General features: G+C 47.2%; 1 protein-coding gene and 1 pseudogene across 6 annotated transcripts in view; both read left to right on the plus strand.

Moving 5' to 3' along the window:
- The window catches only part of LOC308590099 (sialic acid-binding Ig-like lectin 13), a 30,853-nt gene extending 22,417 nt beyond the window's left edge, over positions 1–8,436 (plus strand). For 2 of the 5 annotated variants that reach the window (XM_081199772.1, XM_081199771.1), the window contains 2 exons: positions 5,165–5,255; positions 6,882–8,436. In XM_081199772.1, coding sequence (XP_081055898.1) covers positions 5,165–5,255; positions 6,882–7,085 — 295 coding nt within the window. In that variant the 3' untranslated portion in view covers positions 7,086–8,436. Of the gene's footprint in view, positions 1–3,737; positions 3,770–5,164; positions 5,256–6,881 lie in introns of all 5 variants that reach the window. The other 3 variants (XR_014009691.1, XM_081199774.1, XM_081199773.1) reach the window with 3 other exon arrangements.
- The window catches only part of LOC308590124 (chemerin-like receptor 1 pseudogene), a 284,026-nt pseudogene that overhangs the window by 159,265 nt on the left and 103,620 nt on the right, over positions 1–21,141 (plus strand). The gene's annotated exons all lie outside the window — the stretch shown is intronic.

Raw genomic sequence — 21,141 nt, forward strand, 5'->3', positions numbered from 1 at the left:
CTTGGCTTATTGAGTCAGGATTTGATTGTCCAAACTTTGCCACTGACCTATTTAGCCTCGTATTATATTCTGACAAGAAGGGCGGGTGGTGCTGTGGCCTAAACCACTGAGACTCTTGGGCAGGCATAGGCAAACTCGACCCTCCAGATGTTTTGGGACTGCAACTCCCATCATCCCTGACTACTGGTCCTGTTAGCTAGGGATGATGGGAGGGCTGAGTTTGCCTATGTCTGCTCTTGGGCATGCCGATCAGAAGGTCGGCGGTTTGAATCCCTGCGACGGGGTGAGCTCCTGTTGCTCTGTCCCAGCTCCTGTCAACCTAGCAGTTCAAAAGCACACCAGTGCAAGTAGATAAATAGGTGCCGCTGCAGTGGGAAGTTAAACGGCATTTCAGTGCGCTCTGGCACTGGTCACGGTGTTCCATTTTTTAAAAAAAGCTGGAGGGCCTAGGGCAGCTTTCCTCAACTTGATGCCCTCTTTATGTTGTTCGCTTTCAGCCCCCATCATCCCTGACCCTTGAACAAGCTGGCTGGAGGATGAGGGACTTGTTGGAGAGGAATTACAGCTCAGTAGTGAAGGTTCAGTCTCTGGCATCTCCAGGTTGGGAAACTCCCGGCCTGGAACCCTGAATAGCTGCTGCCAGTCAGTGTAGGTGATACTGACTGACCAATGTTTCTCACTTAGTCGAAAGCAGCTTCTGATGGGCACCAGCTTCTGGAGGGCACCAGGTTGAAGAAGGCTAAGCTAGAGACTGAACCAGGGACCTTCTGCATCTGCTCTACTAGATGCATCCTCCAATTTTTAGAATCATAGGATTTTAGAATTGGAAGGGACCCCAAGTGTCATCTAGTCCAACCCCCTGCAAAGCAGGAATGCTTCATTTTTTAAAAAATAATGTATTTTATTGATTTTTAAGAAGGCTTCCTTATGTACATTGGAGCAGCAAGCCTAATGTCTATAAAGTTGGAGTCTTCTAGGCATCGCTTGCTTAAGAAACATTGTACACCTTTATTAAACACTTTAGAAGCATGAAGTGTTATAAACATTACTCTGACCCAATCTGCCAACGTAAGTGACCCATAACACTCTTCATTTCTTGACCTATCAAAGTGTCTCCTTCTATGAAGTCTAATAAAATATCGACCTCGTTTTCCAAACCTCCCTCCCTCTTTCTCCCCTGTTTGTAATTTGGTGCGTGAGCCCACAGAAGCATTAGTTTCACTCAGGAATAAATCCTCCATCATCAAGATTCTCCCTTCCTTGTCAATATATTGATAGACTGCAACATATTTTACATTGCAAAAAATCCAAGTTGGCTTGTTTCCCCCGCATGCAGATTGTTTGACACAGTAGTAACTGGAGATGAAAATGTCTCCCTCGATTTTAATTTTGTAATGAATTCTGGTGCCTTCAGCCTAAATCAATATGCATTTCCTGAATTATTAACGGAGTCTTACTTTCCTTGCATACCTTTTGAGAGGGAGAGAAATTCTCCCTTACTTATTGTGTTATGTAACAACCCAGGAGAAGTCAGAAAGTAAATCAGGATCTTCTAGTAAATCTCTGGGTGATTTGCAGTAGATCACTAGGGTTTTCAGACTCCCATTTATTTTAATTACTGTAACAATAAAAAGGCAGCCCTAGCCACCATCAAGTTGCGACTGCCTTCTAAATTAAACTGCTGGGATGAAGAAAGCCTGAGAGGAAAACCTGGAATGGATTCTTGTGTAGCAGGACTGTAAGCTTGGTGCCAGTGCTGAAGACATGTTATTGGGATCTGCATGCGCTCAGAGGCACCCTGTTTGTTAATTCTATATTGCCCCATTTGAAGCAACTACTTACACAAGGCTTCAGTTGCTGTGTCTTGTGGTCCTAGTAACACCTCTAGTATTAAACATTGTGGTTCTAGCAAAATAAATCAATCAAATCCCAAATAGAACTGAAATCTCCATGCCCCAATTAAATCCATTTAGTGTTTTTAGAATGCATTTAGTCAGTGGTGCCTGGTGCCCAATGAAACCAGTAGGGGGGCAGGCAGGGAGCCCAACAAAAAGGCGGAGCCAGAGCCCCGGGTGGGAGGAGCCAACTAATTCTACTTTTGTCCCGATGAGTTCTACAAAGGCAGCACTGAGTAAGGAGGAGGAAGGGGGGGGGTAAAGGGACCTCTGACCGTTTGGCACAGTCGCAGACGACTCTGGGGTTGCAGCGCTCAACTTGCTTTACTGGCTGAGGGAGCTGGTGTAAAGCTGGTCATGTGGCCAGCATGACTAAGCCACTTCTGGCGAACCACAGGAGCGCACGGAAATGCCGTTTACCTTCCTGCCGGAGCGGTACCTATTTATCTACTTGCACTTTGACGTGCTTTCAAACTGCTAGGTTGGCAGAAGCAGGGACCAAACAACGGGAGCTCACCCCGTCACAGGGATTCGAACCGCTGACCTTCTGATCAGCAAGCCCTAGGCTCTGTGGTTTAGACCACAGCGCCGCCCGCGTCCCTCAAGGAGGAGGAAGCTGGCTGCCAATGGACTGGTTTGTAAGTAAGAAGGCAGGTGGTGGTGGGGCCCTGGCTCAGATCAAACTGAGGCTGTGGGGCAGTGCCCCATTTGCCCTTGCAGAGCAGCCTCCTCTGCATGTGATCACACTTGTAACTAATGGAGACAAGAAAACTGCAAGAAGGAGCAGGAGGGTGAATTATACAACAGGTGCAAAGAAGTTGTATCATGGGCCCAAGCATGGAGAAATACGGGGAGGCATAACAGAGTCCTGCTCCTCCATCTTCCGGCGGTGTACAGAGGTGCAGGCAAGTCCCCAAGCTGTCTCTCCTTTTCTCCCTACTGGACCAAAGGACTAAGGACTATGACAGTGCATGTCCTAGGGTCAAAATAGACTTCTGTCATGTTTGCATTCAGGCAATGCGCCTGGGGTAAGAGAGTAGATCTGTCCCCATAGAAGAAAGTAGAAGAAAATAATATACTACATGACTGCAAATGATTTTCCTCTATCAGTGGGAGGATTACTAGTGCAGCATTTGCTGTTCTATCTTGTTTGTCTTATTTATCTGAACACAGAGCATACCCATGAATAATCTTTCAAACAATTCCAGGAAATTACTGCAAAGTTTTCAATTAATCCCCCCCCCCCCAATAAAACCATTTCTATCAAAACAGAAGCTCAAAGTGTCATCCGTATACAGTGGTACCTTGGTAGTCAAATGGCTTGGCTCCCGAACAAATTAGCTGCTGAACGCTGCAAACCCGGAAGTGAGTGTTCCGGTGTGCGAATGTTTTTCGGAAGCTGAACGTCCAACATGGCTTCCCACGGCTTCCGACTGAGTGCAGGAAGCTCCTGCAGCCAATCGGAAGCTGCCCCTTGATTTTCGAACCGTTTGGGGAGTTGAACGGACTCCTTGAACAGAATACATTTGAGAACCAAGGTACCACTGTACTTGTTTTCTTTGGTTACTTTATCTGTTAAGAATTTTCCCCACTTACTCTCTTATCTCAAAGTAATCCCCAGTCAAAGAGATAGGCAGATGCTTTGTATGTCTGCACCAGGGACTAGCCATTTGGGATTATTCCATTTTGTTTGCATAGCAGCATCTTTGGAATTGTGGTTCTGAAACCAAACCAGGGCACCTCATGTTTATAAGAATATACACTGTTAATTCTCAGAGCTGCTTAAAGCAGCGTTGCTCATTCACAAGGCTTCCCACTAAACTAGCCAATAATCTTTTCCAGGTCTTCTGCTAAATTTTCTCCATCCACTTCAGGTAAGCCTCTTGACTGGAACATCTCTCTCTCACACCCTGTTGTCTAATTCATCATTGTTCTCTTCTAACCACCTTTTAATCTTCTTGGTCACTTACAATCTCAACTACTTTTGTAGCCGAATCAAAACTTCCCAAATTTTGCTTCTGTATACATGTAACATCTCTCCTCATCTCCTCCAGCTCTTTGTTTATGATGTCAGGATTTTCTGTCTACCTCTTTCTGGCTGCGATCCAGAACACACTTTCCACCTCTATGATTCTGTGATTGCTTTGAAATCTGAGTTCACTACTGAATAACATGCAAGCCGTGTTGGTCTGCCATAGTCAAAATAAAAAAATTCCTTCCAGTAGCACCTTAAAGACCAACTAAGTTAGTTCTTAGTATGAGCTTTCGTGTGCATGCACACTTCTTCAGATACACTTCTGTTTCAGTTAATTTTTTAACTGGTTAATTTTTTTATTATGCATAGAACCAGATTGTGATGTACATAGCCTTGATTCAAGCATTGCCTTATCTCTCTCCCACAATTTGGGGCCAAGCCATCTCATTGATATTTGTCTTTTCCTCACCCTGGCCTTTGCTGGCCTGTATAACTCTTACTTTTTCCCCTTCTTTTTAAATTTATTTTAGGGTTCCCCATCTCCTTTGGTATATGAGGAATAGCAGGCATGGTGTCAGAGTTTAGGGCTTCTACAGCACTTAAAAGAGACATGAGATCATTTCCTTGGGGAGATGGTGGCTGCATTCACATGGCAGTCTATTCTGCTCTCCCAACATTTCCCTGCTAATTTCCGCATTACGCTTGTGTGTATCACCTCTAGAAATATAGCAGAATATAGCAAAAGTCTAGAGCTTGTTTTTGTGTTTTTTGCTTCTGCAAACAAATATGTTTTTGCAAATAACTGAGAAATGAGCGCTAAACTTGTGCTATAGTCGGCTACATTCTGGGAGTGGCTTACACATCGTGTGGAAGCTCGAATATAATGCAAAAATTAATGGTTGGGGAAATTCTGGGGAAATAGAATGAACTGCTGTATGAATGCAGATGGTGAGTGTCTGGAACAGCTCCTGTAACAAGGGAAGAAATTGGAGTTTCTCATCTGTGTACACTAAGCATTGCAAGTTTTGACTTCCACCAGTGGTGGCTGGTGCCAGGTTTGTAAATAAGAAGGCAGGCAAGTGGGGGCTGACTGGGATTGCCCTAAGAGACCAGCCTCCACCAACTTACACCACTGCAGCTTAAGCCGATGCTAAGATTCAGCACTCCTGTCCCTGTTGTGTGCATGTTCTGGACATTAAAAAGAAAAAGGGAAATGGATTGAGGAGTGGCATGAGCCAACTGGAGGTGGCGTGAGGTCAGTTAAATGAAAAGGGGATGAAATTTCTCTCTGCAGGTACCCAAAGGACAGAAAACCTTTGACTGCCTCAGAATCTATCGCAAAGCCCTTGACTCACGTCCACAGCGAGCTTTCCCCAGATGTCAAGGTCTGTAGCACCTGCCTCTCAGCTGTCACGTTTAAAAAGTCCACATCAGCACATTGATAGCATGCAGTCCAAAGTTGTGTTCAGGCAGGGTGGGGGGGGGTGGCAGTGGCAAATGCCAGCCTCACCCCCCCCCCAAAGTCATCATTTTCATGTACACGTCCCCTGTCCCTGCTCAATCCCTGACCTTCCTTGTGCTGCATAGAGAAGACCTCCATAGGAAGTTTCGGTTGGCATCCGTCTGTCTCAGGAGATGATGAAAGAATAAGCCTTTGAGGGTGAAGTCAAACCATTGGGAGAGTTACAGTGCCTGCTGTGGCTGTAGGGACCGATAGGGGAGAGACATGTTTTGCTGCAGCTGGGGCAGATGAAGGCGTCTGGTTGTTTGCCGCTGCAGATGCAACGCACAGCATTTCTTCTCTCTGTACTCCTCCCAGCAGTCATTACTGTTGGTTACTGCTGTGGATATACAACCTGACCGCCTGTCTCCCGGTGCTGTGGTTATCTGCAAGGGATTCCCACACAATGTTGCAAGGCTTCATGCCACATTTCCAGTTGAATCCCTTGAACAATGGGGGACCCTGCTTTATCAGATTGCACGTTGCAGGGAGAGAAACCTCAGTCTTGAAAGCTGATTGTGGCCCTCCAAGCCCCTTGGGACTCTGCAGTGGTGGAGCAAGCCGATTGGGCGCCCGGGGCGGTGTGTGTGGCCTGCATCCAGGGGCGGGGCCAGCCGCACATGGGGAGGGGCAAGTCAGGGCAGGACGCTCCGCGGGTCTACCGAGGAGTCTGCCTGCCTCCTCCCACTCAGCCGCCCTACAGCTGGGGGGGGGGGAGGCAGTGGGCAGACCATTTGGGGCAGCCTGATGGTGTCCAAGCCATTGCGTCACTCCCAGGTGAGACACATGGCTCGGGTGTGCTGCAGGCCCCACAGTGAGTGCCACCCGGCATTTTGTCACCCCCCTCAGTGGTGACACCTGGGGCAACCCGCCCCCACCGCACCCCCTTCCTCCGCCCCTGGAACTCTGCCCAGACCCCATTGACCCAGCTCATGCCTCTCACAGCTCTACACCCTCCTGTAGTGAGTTTTCCTGCCTGGGATGTTTCCTTGAACTGTGAATTTTCACCTTGCTTGTCGGGCTGGAGAATGGTTACACACATTTTTTACACTCCCGCCACTGGGATGCTGCCTCCAAAGGGCTTCCCACAAGGCATGTGTCCCTTGGGTGGAAAAAAAGTTCCCAACTCTGGACAGAAATCATTCCACTTGTGTTCAAGGAAAGGTTTATAGGTTCCTGGCGCAATACGAGGAGAATCAGGGACTGAGCAAAGGCAGACATGAGGACACTGGGAATGGGGCTTGTGCACATCCCCATGGCCTCAGATAACCCATCCCTTCATTCATTCACAGAGATTAAACCTGATTTTTGTTTGTTTCTAATTTAAAAGCAAAAAGCTTCGAGGGCCTTTTAAGTTTAGAAATAAAGCAAAGAAGGAAGAACGTGCTCAAGATTTGGGGGAGGGAGAACCTGTTTGTTCTTACGTTTCGCAGTCCAGGTCACGGATAAGCTTTAAAGTAGCTCAATCCTGGGTTTTGCATAATGTTTGCTTGTTGTTTTTCACCAACAGCGTAACAGCCTCACGGTCCCTAATCCAGACGAAGGCAAGGACGTTCCAGAAGATCAAGAGAAGTTTGATGAATACCCCGACCAAATCTCCAACGACCCCGAAGAGTTGCATTACGCATCTCTCAACTTTGGTGAACTGAAATGTTTACCAGAACCCACTTCAGAAGAATCCAAATCAGATTATGCTGAAATCAAGAAGGTCTAGTCTGCAGATGTTGAAAGAGGAGCCGGAGAGGCAGATTGAAGAGGATTTCTCAAGTCTAGTTGACACTGCGAACAAAGGAGGTCACCTCCTGGTTCTGATCTGCTGTCTGCCCTCCGAAGAAGCCTCTTCCTCATAGTGTGCATGTGTCAACTACCCTTCCTGCTCTTGTCCATTTCTCTATACCCCCTTTGGGGGAAGCATAGGCTGCCCATTGTTTACTCTGAAACGTGATCTGCAGCAAGTGAAGGAAGGGGGAAAGGGGCCTGTAGCTTTGTGGCACAGCACATGCTTTTCATGCGCAAAGCCCTGGGTACAACCTTCCAGCCAAAGGTTCTGAGGCTTCAGGGGTGGGAGACGATGCCCACCTGTGATCCTTAGAAACCACCTCTTGTCAGTAAGGCCGGCCTGAACATTAGGCAGAGTAAGGTTGGCTCAGGCAGCAAATGTTGAGGAGCAGCAGGGGCAGCCTCCTAGCTGTTTGCCAGTATTGAAGTAAGATTCAACTGCCACTCTGGGCAGTTCCTTTGTATAGAAAGCGGGGGGTACCATCTTGTCCTATACCTCAACAGCAAAATGCATTGGGACAGCTCTGGCCAATTGGAGCAAAGAGCATTTATTTTAAGGGAGCTTTGTAGGCTTAGTTGAGCCCTCTCCTGCAAAAAGCTCCACCCCCTGATTTTCAATGGGTGTCAAACTTGCTAAAAGCAGAGGTGAGAGCCTGAGCAATGTCTCTACACCACCTCACTCGTGTCTCATCAAAACATAGGAAGATGTTTTCTACTGTGTCAAGCCATCTGTCCATTAAGCTCGGAACTGTCTACACTGGCTGGTAGCAGAACTCCAAGGTTTTGGGCGGTGGGCAGTCTCTATCTGGAGATGTCAGGGTTGAACCCTCAATGCAGAGCAGGTGCTCTTCAAAAATTTGTGTGCACGCAGAGGACTTCTGAGCGCAGCCTTTTCGATTTCAGCCGTGTGTTTCAGAAATAAGGTCTCAGGCTGAATATGTGTTATTCATTCTATAGGAATGGCATTGCAGGAATTAAGACTGCAACACCATGGTAGCTAGTTGAAGACTCCTAAGGATGCGGACAAGAGAGGATATTTTATTTAGGATAGCTGTTTCTAGCTGTCTTCATTTGCTAATAATCTTATTGTTTTGTTCTTTATGTAAACCGCTTTGAGGGTTTGCGACATTCGAGCGGCATATAAATATTGCGAAATGAACGAATAAAATCAACAAAGTCTTGCAGCTCCGCCTGCCAGTCAACCAGAGAGTGACATCTCACAGCACGTGCCTTTGTGCAGGCATTGATTTGCAGCCTGCTGCAGGCTTTGAAATGGAATCCTCAGAGTCCCAGTGTTGTTGTTTTCCATTAAAGAAAGAAACAACCAGCCATATCACAAAATGCCATTTACTACAGACTCATAAATAACCACTTGTCCAATCGCCTATGGAAAGCCAGAGCTGCCTCTGGGGCAGTCTTGACTTTTGCAGGCTGGAATACAGTGGAGGGCAGTCCATTACGGGGACCTCAGCCTGCCTTCAGGCATGGGATGGGCAGGTAAAGATGTGGCTGGGGCTGCCTTGTCCACAAACCCCCTGCGGTTTAATAGATGAATCCCAGGATAACTTCCTGCGTGGGAATGACATCCTCCTCAAGGCCATTTGGATGCCTGTAAAGATTGCATTGTGCCAACAGTACGACTAGTTTCTGGTTTATTTATTTTTTACTTGCCCCTAGTAAAAAAATGTCTTTTCCAGCTACAAGCATAAACACACACTCTTTAACTGCATTGTTGGCACGATTCCGATTAAAAGGTGTGTTCTCGTTTTGTAAACGATGCATTAATCAGTGCTTTATTTCTGGAAAAATAGGGGCAGGTACTCACCATGAAGTTGTAACAGTAAATACAGTGGTACCTCGGGTTAAGAACTTAATTCGTTCTGGAGGTCCGTTCTTAACCTGAAACTGTTCTTAACCTGAGGTACCACTTTAGCTAATGGGGCCTCCCGCTGCCACCATGCGATTTCTGTTCTCATCCTGAAGCAAAGTTCTTAACCCCAGGTACTATTTCTGGGTTAGCGAAGTCTGTAACCTGAAGTGCCTGTAACCTGAAGCGTCTGTAACCCGTGGTGCCACTGTATCACACTTTTTAACAACAACAAAATTAGGTGCCAGTACTGCAGTACTGGACAGTATTGTCCAGTACTGCCAGTACTGGACAGAGAGGGGGGAAAGGACTGATTATAGTCCTGCTGTTTTTTTAAAAAAACCTGCAAAACAAAGCATAAAAAAAGGATGCCAACGATGATTCAGAAATTGCAGGGCACGGAGAGTACAAAATGAATGAAGGAGAAATATCTTGCCCTGCCTTCTTTGGAAGAAAAGTGAGTGCTGGGGAGAGAGTAATAAAACCTTCTCTCCACCTGTCAATGTGTATTGGAATGCTTTGCGACGGTGCAGCTTGTGTGACGATTCCAATGGCCCTTTCCGCCGCTTGCCGCCCGGCACGAACCAAGCTGCGCAATCCTCTGGCCGCAAGAATGAGACCGTTGCCTCCTCTATAAATAAATAGCCACTCACTGCCGAACCAGCTGGTGGTGTGCATTCTGCAGGCAGGGCTGCTGGCTGTGCGATGTCATGGTGCCAGTGCGGTTGCAAGATCCGCAGAGAGGAGCTTTCTCTGTTGGAAAGGTGTGAGGAGGATGAGTCAGTGCGAGAAATCACACGGCAACAGTGACATCAGCTGGCCGGAAAGGGACAGGGATGACACCGTCCAAGGATAAAAGCAGCGCAAATGACGCAGCCTAAGCAAACCTGGATGTTTATTCATTTTGGAAGCAGGTCATGGGTCCATCTATTAAAACTGGCAATGGTTCCCAGCAAGAACTCTCAAGATCTCACTGAAATCTCAAGAGAGCTTGTGCACTTGCAGGTTCTTGACTGAACCCCCAGCTGCTGTTTTGCTGGTGCCGCCAAAAACACAAGTAAGGGAGACTTTGGTGGTGGGGCAGCACCCTCACATGTTGCCTCGGGCAATGAAACAGGATGGGCCACTTCAGTGCTCTACCATTTACTAGGGAACTTCCATGTCTCTGGTATAATAATAATAATAATAATAATAATAATAATAATAATAATAAAATTTATTTATACCCCTCCCTCCACGGCCAGAGCCGGGCTCAGGGCGGCTAACACCAGTAAAATTACAGCAAAATCATACTAGGAACCCCCCCCCCCCAATTTAAAATACAGGTTAAAATGCAATTTAAAATGCAGCCTCATTTTAAAAGTAGCCCATAGATCAAAACCATAAGGGGAGGGGAAACATAAGGGTCAGACTGAGTCCAAACCAAAGGCCAGGTGGAACAGCTCTGTCTTGCAGGCCCTGTGGAAAGATGTCAAGTCCCGCAGGGCCCTAGTCTCTTGTGGCAGAGCATTCCACCAAGTCGGGGCCAGTACTGAAAAGGCCCTGGCCCTAGTATGGATGTGTGGTCATTTTCTCTGGAGGCTCTTGCTGCGGTGCTTCAGGGGAATGCAAGGGGTCATTGAACTGCAAAGGGAAAGGTGCATGTGTGAATGCTCATTGCCCATAACTTCATTCAAGCCAGGGCTGTTTCGCAGGGTTACCAGCTGCACGCAGAGACTCAACAAATGTATAGCTTACATTCTTATAGAGAACCTGCAACCCTTCAGATGCCACCTCTTTGTGAGCACTTGAACTCAGGGGCATCCAATGGAACATTAGCAGAGTCAGGACAGATACAATACTTTTTCATGCATTGTTGAACGATGGAACTCCCTCCCACTTGAAGCAGCGGTGGCCACCAATTAGGATGGCTTTAAAAGAAAATCCATGGAGGGAAAAGCTACCAGTGGCTACTGCCCTTGATGGCTACACTCCATGGCTGGAGTCAGAAATGCTTCTGAATACCAGTTACTGGAAACCACAAAAGGGGAATGGTTTCTTGCACTCGGGTTCTCCTTGCGAGTTTCCCACAGGTTGCTGGACTAGGTGGACCACTGGGTGCAACTGGGACAGAAGTACGACTCTTATCTAGGACTAAGACTGACGGACTGCTGTTGCCACAACACCAGAGCTCCATTTGCCTTTAATAGCCTAGCCTACAGAGAATTTTAATGGAAACAGGAGCAGAAATTGCTGAAGTTTACTTATCAGCCCTATGTCCGGAATGGCAATCAATCTTCTGACTGCAACTGGCATTCGCTGCTGTTGCTTTCAGTCCGCAACTGATACTTAATAGATCGTGCATCCTTTCCTGATCACATTGTGTTTCCTTTGCATGGAAACGTATGGGGGGGAAATAATGCAACAACAACATATGTTACTTGATTATGTCACAGTGGACCGCAAAATGAATAACGTGGCTTTTTGGCAGAAGATGAACTGCAGTGGAATGGAAGCGGCGCTGCATGCAAAGAACACAGAGTGGACCAAAAAACAACACACCTCTACTTACAAGTGGCAAGAGCTTTAAGTGGCAAGGACTAGTCTGGATAGTTTGCCTTGGTGAAGACTTGACGTTTCCATCCCCAAAAAAGTTTTTGATTTGAGTTTTCATTGAAATGAGGCTGTATTTTAATGTTTTAATGTTGTATTTTAATCTTGTTTTTAAGTTGTATTTCAGTCAATTTGTTTTTCTATTGGATGTTAGCCGCCCTGAACCCAGTCTTGGCTGGGGAGGGCGGGGCATAAATAAAATTATTATTATTTTTATTATTTTTATTACTACTACTACTACTACTACTACTACTACCACCTGTGGATAGGAAGAGTTGTGGGGAAGAACGTTAAACCACATCACCTGTAGTAGGCACTCAGTAGGCAAGCTGCTCACTTGCACAATGAACATATTTGAAAACTCCTAATTTAGACATGCATATAAAATATTTAACAAACGTAAGGTGTAAAGGCAAACCTTGGAGAGTGCCAGTAGAACATTTAATCCACTTTTGTTGCCAAGAGTTGGTAATAAAATGATGGCACCTTCAATCGCACCAGCTTTTTAAGTGAATAACTTGTATGTTCAAAGCATTTCTCTCTTCCTGCAGCCCTGGGTACCGCAACCTGAGATCTTTTTGCAGCAAGATGTGCTTAATTAAGAACAAACTGAAAGTCTATACCCACTTACCTGGGAATGTGCCTCGCTGGGGATCAGGGAGTATTTGATTTGGTTCACATTTAAAGGTGAATCTATCTCATTTGCACTTCCTGAAACAATATGTGGCCTGAAACGAAGCCTTCCTTTGATATTCACACTTCTCTGAATTTTGCTATGCAGTTTTCCAGCCAAGTGGTGTGTGCCAAAAGTGTGCCTAGCACTGCATATATTGGGGAGAGTAACATACAGAAGTGCCTTAGATTAAGGAAAATATAAATATCAGAGCAGACATATATATATATATCAGATTGCACTCTAACAGTGCAAGCCTGTTCTTCTTTGCTCAGAAGTTACGTAAGTCTCCTTGTGTTCAGTGGGGCTTACTGCCAGGTAATTGTGTTGAGAGTTGCTGCCTTAGGCTTCAGTCCGAAGTACACTTCCCTGGGAGGAAGCCTCATTGTACACAGCAAGGCTTCCTTCAGAACAAACATGCGCAGGATTGTCCTGTAAGTCTGCACAGCAGCCCCTTCACTCCATTTTCAGAACATCACAAACTGCAGATTGGCTTCTCTCTCCACCACCATTACACCCATTTTTACACTTCATTGATGCAAGGCCAGGAGGCCCCAGCAGGTGGCACTATTCACCAGCCTATGATGCTCAGCTGTAGTGACTGCTGCCAGATCTCTCTCTCTCTCTCTCTCTCTCTCTCTCTCTCTCTCTCTCTCTCTCTCTCTCTCTCTCTCTCTCTCTCTCCTGTGTGCCTCAAGCATGTCTGCCAATGCATGAATCTTTCATACAGAGAGCATGTGGGAGAACATTCTATGGCAGGGGTCAGGAATTGCCTGGGGATCTGTGCTCCAGACACAGAACATGCTTCAGGGCCTGACTTCTGTCTAGGTATTTATTTATGTGAAGGCCAGGGACACCTTAACTGCATTTTTCTGCTAATGTGCGTTCAGTTTGCTGAACCAGTTTGGAACGTCAGCCATTCTCTGAAACATGGAAAGTGCTAATGGACAAGAGTGCCTCTGATCATCTGCAAAGTGTGATTCTGTAATCACAAATGGCCTGTGCACCTACTTATTATTATTTTTTAATAGTTTTTAACTGTTCCTGTGCTTTTAACAGTGGCTTGACACACACAAGCCCACCTCCTGAAGAATCTCCTAGGATGAAGATAGGAAAGCCAAAGAGGAAAGGCAACCGTCTAATCAGATCCATGTGTTCCTATTTTCCAGAGACGTCCCTGATTTAGAGAAGCCGTCCCGGTTTCTGATTTGATCTCGGAATGTCCCACTCTTCCTTATGTAAAGGTAAAGGGACCCCTGACCATTAGGTCCAGTCGTGGCCGACTCTGGGGTTGCAGCGCTCATCTCGCTTTACTAGCCGAGGGAGCCGGCGTACAGCTTCCGGGTCATGTGGCCAGCATGACTAAGCCGCTTCTGGCAAAACAGAGCAGTGCACAGAAATGCCGTTTACCTTCCCACTGGAGTGGTACCTATTTATCTACTTGCACTTTGACGTGCTTTCGAACTGCTAGGATGGCAGGAGCTGGGACCGAGCAACACTTTTCCTTAGGACGTCCCTATTTTCATTGGAGAAATCTTGGAAGTTATGGAGTTATCTGACCCCCAAGTCAATCCTTTCTAGGGAAGTTTTGTTTAATGTTTGATGTTTTATGATGTTTTTATATATGTTGGAAGCTGCCTAGAGTAGCTTGGGGCAACCCAGTAAAATGTGTGGGGTATAAACAGTAAAATTATCATTATGGAATGGGACATCCCTATTTTCATCAAAGAAATGTTGGAGGGTATATGTAATGGGTTTCTGCTGGTTGGAAGGAGACCTCTTGCTGAGGTGTGGACCTCATCAGGTACCCAACATTGCCAACTTCAGCATCAGCCTGGGTCTTAGTCCTGGCCCAAGGCGGCCTGCTGCTGCAGCAGCTCAAAGTGCTGCCTGTCTAGCTATTGCTCACTGATTCTTCAATGAAAGTTTGAACTTCCTCCATTGAAGATCAAAGGGTTGAAGGGGGAATTTGTTTGGCTTGTGCATTCTTGGCCTTGAGCAATTCGAACAGATTAGAGATTCTGCTGGTTTACCGCCCGCTTCGCTGCCCAGCAGTCTCCCTGCCTGAGCTGACAGAGCTGGTCTCAGAGGCTGTGTTGAGGGCTGCTGGATCAAATCCCTACGCGGCTATGAAGCTCACTTGGGTGGGTAACCTTGGGCCAGCCTCTGCCTCTCAACCTATCCTACCTCACAGGGTTGTGTGGATTAAATGAGGAGATGAAGAACCATGTATGCTACCTTGAGTTTCTTGGAATACTCCATTTCCGCATATATACATATATATACACACACACACACATATATAGGTGGGACGTGGGTGGCGCTGTGGGTTAAACCACAAAGCCTAGGACTTGCCGATCAGAAGGTCAGCGGTTCGAATCCCCGTGATGGGGTGAGCTCCCATTGCTCAGTCCCTGCTCCTGCCAACCTAGCAGTTCGAAAGCATGTCAAAGTGCAAGTAGATAAATAGGTACCGCTCCGGCGGGAAGGTAAACGGCGTTTCCGTGCACTGCTCTGGTTCGCCAGAAGCAGCTTAGTCATGCTGGCCGCAAGAACCGGAAGCTGTACGCTGGCTCCCTCGGCCAATAAAGCGAGATGAGTGCCGCAACCCCAGAGTCGTCCGCGACTGGACCTAATGGTCAGGGGTCCCTTTACCTTTTTACACACATATATATACACAACTTTGAAAAGTCGTGCACAAAAGAGTGTACATTGGGATAAATGCATGCAAAGAAAAAAGTGTATGGATATCTGTGCAGGCAGGCATATATGCACAGATATCCATACACTTTTTCTTTGCATGCATTTATCCCAACGTAAACTCTTTTGTGCACAACTTTTCAAAGTCTACGCATTTTTCTGCAAGCAACATAGATTTCTGTATGTTATTTTGCAGCCGCTTTTCAGCAATATACATATTTTATATGTCCTTTGGTCGAAGAACTGCATTACGCAAGTGGGATAAGTGGAAATTTCCTAGCAGAGCTGCATTTGGGTTGCATCTGTTGTTTTTGGGGAAGTGTGAATTTCCTAACGAATGCCTCTTCCATCCCTTAGTCTCAGGTGACGGGAGATGACAGTCCCCAAACTGCCTCTGCACCACTGCCTCCAAATCCAGACTCTGGCTCTGAATTTCTCCTGCTTCTGCGTTTCAGAGAGCCCGGCACCCAGCTACCTGAAGTCTTCCACTCCTGTTCTTCCGTTCCCCAGTGTTTCTTCCTTCTTGTCACTCCGGGGGGAATGCCATCTCTCTGGGGAGAACAGTTTTATCCAACGGCCACTATAGTTCTCAGGGTGGTTCTTTCCTCTTCCTTTTTTTATTTGATCACTTATTCATGAAGGCATTAACGCTGATGTACGACTCGCTCGGGATCCCCTCCTCCATTCCCCAAACAAAATCAAAAGCGCGTCACTGGCAAATTTATTAGCCCTCTGTGAAGTCCCCAGAACTAGCCTCCGGGGAGCCGTAGTCGCAGCGTGCGTTTGACTGCCTCCTAACACAATAGTAAACTGGAAAATCTGTATTGGCCTGCTTTTTCCGCAGAGACAGACAACCAAAGGGGTGAATTTTAAGATCTGACAATGCCAAACAATGCAGCACTCCTTTATAATATAGCAGTACCCAGCCATCGGCTCAATGACTCGTTTTAAACAGACAGAAGTACTGTTTTGGGGGGACAGGGGGCAGGCAGGTGTGTAGGCCTCCTTGGTCCTGAATGGGGTAACTGTGCCCCTGAAGGACCAGGTGTGCAGCCTGGGAGTCATTTTGGACTCACAGCTGTCCATGGAGGCGCAGGTTAATTCTATGTCCAGGGCAGCTGTTTACCAGCTCCATCTGGTACGCAGGCTGAGACCCTACCTGCTTGCGGACTGCCTCGCCAGAGTGGTGCATGCTCTAGTTGTCTCCCACCTGGACTACTGCAATGCGCTCTACGTGGGGCTACCTTTGAAGGTGACCTGGAAACTGCAACTAATCCAGAATGCAGCAGCTAGACTGGTGACTGGGAGTGGCTGCTGAGACCATATAACACTGGTCCTGAAAGACAGACATTGGCTCCCAGAATGTTTCCAAGCACAATTCAAAGTGTCGGTGCTGACCTTTAAAGCCCTAAACGGCCTCGGCCCAGTATACCTGAAAGAGTGTCTCCATCCGCATCGTTCAGCGCGGACACTGAGGTCCAGCTCCGAGGGCCTTCTGGCAGTTCCCTCATTGCGAGAAGCAAAGCTACAGGGAACCAGGCAGAGGGCCTTCTCAGTAGTGGCACCTGCCCTGTGGAATGCCCTCCCATCAGATGTCAAGGAAATAAACAACTGACTTTTAGAATACATCTGAAGGCAGCCCTGTTTAGGGAAGTTTTTAATGTTTTATCGTGTTTTTAATATTCTGTTGGGAGCCGCAAAGAGTGGCTGGGCAGACCAGGCCAGATGAGCAGGGTATAAGTAAATAGTAGTAGTAGTAGTAGCAGCAGTAATAATAATAATAATTTTTTACTGGGAGTCTTTTTTACTCCAGTTGGTTGCAAATTCGGCTGCCTTTCCCTGCTGGGTGGCCAGAATCTTGTGACATGGGTGTCGCAATTGACACTGGCAGTGAGAATCTGTGCCACACCTGGACTCTGCAGGTGAGCCTATCAGCCTGGAAGCACAGGTGGGGAACCATTTTTTCACCCTGAGGGCCGCATTCTGTTCTAGGGAAACTTCTGGGGGCTGTATGACAGTTGTGGGTGAGGCCAGAAATAAAAGTGGGCACAATAATGCTAATTTCACTTTAGTACAGTAGGTTTGCTTCTGTGTGCACCTTCTACTCCGCTCCAACAAGAAAGAGGCAATATCAGAGTTCAATAATATATTCTAGCTTCAGGCTTGGACCCAAGGTGGATCTACACACGGGGGGGGGGGGGGGAACCCGCTATAAATAAATCATAAATTAAATTGTTATAACCAAAGAAAAACACTGTGTAAATTTGCATAGAAAAGTTTTGTGCTCTACAGCGCCATCTGGTGCTGCATGTTTATAACGCATGATTATAACACATGTTTTTTGGCTAATGTAGCTGAGTCCCTAATGTGGCACTAAGTGACCATCCCTTCAGTGCAAGGACTTACCCGTGTGCAACAGAATTCCCCTACCTCTCCCACTCCCTAAATCTGTTCTGGTACCCCCCCCCCCAACAATCCAGAGCAGATTTTGGAAGCATGCATGGGGAGTGGAGGTAAAGGAATTCCCATTACACAAGCATAAATCCTTGCACTGATTGGGTGATTACTTAGCACCACATTGTACACAAACCTCAACGAGGCATGTATAGCCTGGTGATAAGCAGATTTACTGCCAATAAGAAAATCCCATGAGTTCAGTAGGATTTACATCCTGGTAAGGACGCTTTGGAATGCAGTGTTATAGATTTGGGGGTCAGTCTGGATGATGCCCAAGGGTCTCTTCCAAACCTGTGATCCTGCGAGGTTAGAATCTATAAGCGCAAACCTGCTGAACCAGTTCCTTTGTTCAGGTAACGGCCGTAGCTGGTTAGTGAAGTGCTACCATTTACATGTCCAAAGAGGTTGCCCTGTTGCCATAGAGACAAATTGAGTGGGGAGGACTATTGCCAGCTCATTTGGTTGGATGCTGTGTCATCCTGCAAGGGAGAAAAATAGGCCAAAGAGGACTGTGAGAGAGAGAGTTTTGGGTTGATGCTAGAAGCTGAGGACAGAGAGGCTTATCTGCAACTCAAAGCTATGGCTTGGGGATCTTCCTGGGAACCTTATGGAGGAGGCGAGATCTGTTGTAGGGTTGATGCTGTGAGCCCCTCCATCCTGTACTCAGGTTGGATATATGTGTACATAAAACCATATATCCTAAAGACACCACAGTCTCTGCTGAGCTTCTGCCCAAGGAAAACAGACTCTGGGTAAGCGCTGGAACCACTGTTAGCCCTCACTGCTCAGAGACTGGGGTTTTGTGCAACGTCAGTTTGAAAGGCACATCGCTGGGGAACTACAATAGCAATTCCGCCCCGGCCAGCCAGCCAGCCAGCCAGCCACTTCTGCCCTCTGCCTCCTTCTGCATGGTGGGCATCACTCCTTTGGAAGTCAGGTGGGCGTTTGCCAAATGCCAGACATCCCTTGCAAAGACAGAGAGGTGCCCCGGACCACACACACCCCTCTGCTTTCCCAGCCAGGTAATGAGTGCCTGACCGTGGGTACATCTTCTTCCGCGGTGCCCAATGAAACTGATAGGGCAAAAAGCAGGGAGCCCAACAGTAGGTGGCGCTAGAGTCAATGACAGGCAGTGACAGCAAAGTTCCCGTTTTCTCCCATATCATTATCCTGGCCGGCATCTACAAGGGCAACACCAAAAGGGAGGAAGAGGAAGGTGACAGGCAGGGTCCCCCCCAACTGGTTGCAAGTAGGAACGCAGGCAGTTGGGGGCTGTGTGAGAACAGAGTGAGGTTGGTGGGACACTGCCCCGTCTGCCCCAAATGTGGACCAGCCTCCACTGATCCTCTCTCCTTCCTGCCAACCCATCAGCCGGCCTCTCTTTATTTCCCAACCTTCGACACCAATTTCACAGCAAGCTGGTTCCATCATTCCCAGACTTTCTGTGCCTGTTAATCATCCCTCTTCCATGTCAACCCCTAGCCCACCAAAAAAGGGGGGGAACCTCTCTGCTTCTTGTCTCAGTCCAGGCTGCCTTGATCACTAGGGAGACACCTAAAGCCGGTCTGCTTGTCTTCGCTATCTGCATTTGTGAACTTTTATCAGTCTGTATCTGTTTTATCCTTTGCTGGCAATCTGCAGGGCTATCATTTAGGTAGAAAAGATAAGAGCGGGGGAGTGCTGGATTAGACATGATTAGATTAGAATAGCTTCATTAGATTGAGAGACTTAGATGAGTAAAGATAGATAGACCGACCGACAGTCGGACAAGCAGACAGGCAGACCTCGAGGCTGTTAAACTGAAATGATGGAATGCCACCCTCACACAATTCTTCATCTTGGGTATGGAGCAAACACCAACCGACTTTGTACAACTCCCATCCATTTAGGGTGGCCATGCGTCCTATTTTACAGAGGACTGTCCCCTGTTTGAATACATTTTCTGTCTGAAGGACTTCCTGGTCCAAGTCTGGTTTAAAGATGGCGGACGGAACCCTAAGAAGGGGGTGCTGTTGTGAGTAAAGTAACAAGACTTGCAATACGTTATTTGAACCAGTTGGAGGCGATAGAGAGAAAGGCAACCTGTTCCTCCTCACTGGTTCCTTCTCTTCTTCCTGATAAAGTGGGATGCAGGTGGCGCTGTGGTCTAAACCACTGAGCCTCTTGGGCTTGCCTATCAGAAGGCTGGCTGTTCGAATCCCCTTGATGGGATGAGCTCCCATTGCTCTGTCCGAGCTCCTGCCAACCTAGCAGTTTGAAAGTATACCAGTGCAAGTAGATAAATAGATACCACTGCGGCGGGAAGGAAAATGGTTTTTCCATGTGCTCTGGCACTCTCATGGTGTCCCGTTGTGCCAGAGGTGGTTTAGTCATGATGGCCACATGACCCGGAAAGCTGTCTGCAGACAAACGCCAGCTCCCTCGGCCTTAAAGCGAGATGAGCGCCGCAACCCCATAGTTGTCTTGGACTGGACTTAACTGTCCAGGGGGCCTTTACCTTTACCTCCTGATAGAGTAGATCACTTCCTTTTAGGCTGTGCGTCTTGCTTTTTCATCAAGTTAGTTATCTCAAGCCGGTTAAGGACAGAGCAAGCCGTGTTAACCCCTTGACTCCATTTCTGGCCGCATATTAAGCCTGTTCTCAGAACGGCTTTGTTTGCCATGAGTCATGCACCTCAAGTTTTCTTTATCCTTTCAACCAGCTGCCTCGCCAGACTCTTTCTTTCAGCATTCCGCTGCAATGTATTTGCCAAACTCCATCAAAAATAAGCACCTGAGCAGCAGACCGAGAAGACACACAAGTCACCTGGGCACTGTCTTCCCCATGATGGTGAGATGCACTGTATTTCGATTGAAATGATAGAACGCCTTCCTAAATTTGCATCTATACAGATGTGTTAATGCAAAAAAGCTGGTGTGATGCCCTCCAGATGTTCTTGCACCACAACATCCACCATCCCTCGCCAGCATGGCTAATGGCCATGGATGGGGCTTGTAGGCCAACAACACCTGGATCGGGGCTTCCAGAAACTCTTGAACCAAGGCTGTTGTTTGAGACGTTGCACTCAAGAGCTTAATCTCTGGATTCCCCAGAATCAGGCAGGTCAGGAATGAGACTATGGCAGAATCTAGCTGGGTCACAGCAGAACCTGGAGTTTACTGGCTTCTTAGATATCAGTATTCCTGGGTATTCCTGAAGAATGTGATTTTACAGGGGCTGTAGCTCAGCAGTGGAGTGTCTGCTTTGTATTCAAAAAGTCTCTGGTTTAATCCCCAGCATATCCCAATAGGGTTGGGAATGTCTCCTAGAGAGTCACTATTAGTCACTGCAGACATTAATGAGCTAGGTGGTCCAATGATTTTCCTTAGCTTCCTGTTTCCTACCTGCTAGACCAGTAAACCACTGGTATATTGGCAACCCTTCTGGAAAGAGTATGGCATTATGTCTATGGAATATTCTCCTTTGAGACCTAGAGTTGACCAGGCTGGTTTTCTGATTCCCCCTTTTATCTCTGTGATTCCTGGGTTCAGAAATCAGCCCACCAAAGCTCCATCAGAATGGGCACAACAAGTTGATACAGCATGTCTGGAGTGAGGGTTGGAATGAAGGCAGACTCTAGAGAAAAGGTTCTCCACGGCTCAGAAGAAGGTTCCGGAAAGCAGTAGGCTAGCATTGGCAAGCATTCCATTGGGTGTCTCCAA

The sequence above is a fragment of the Podarcis bocagei genome (genome assembly GCF_964188305.1).
Source record: "Podarcis bocagei genome assembly, chromosome: 7".
Classification (NCBI taxonomy): domain Eukaryota; kingdom Metazoa; phylum Chordata; class Lepidosauria; order Squamata; family Lacertidae; genus Podarcis; species Podarcis bocagei.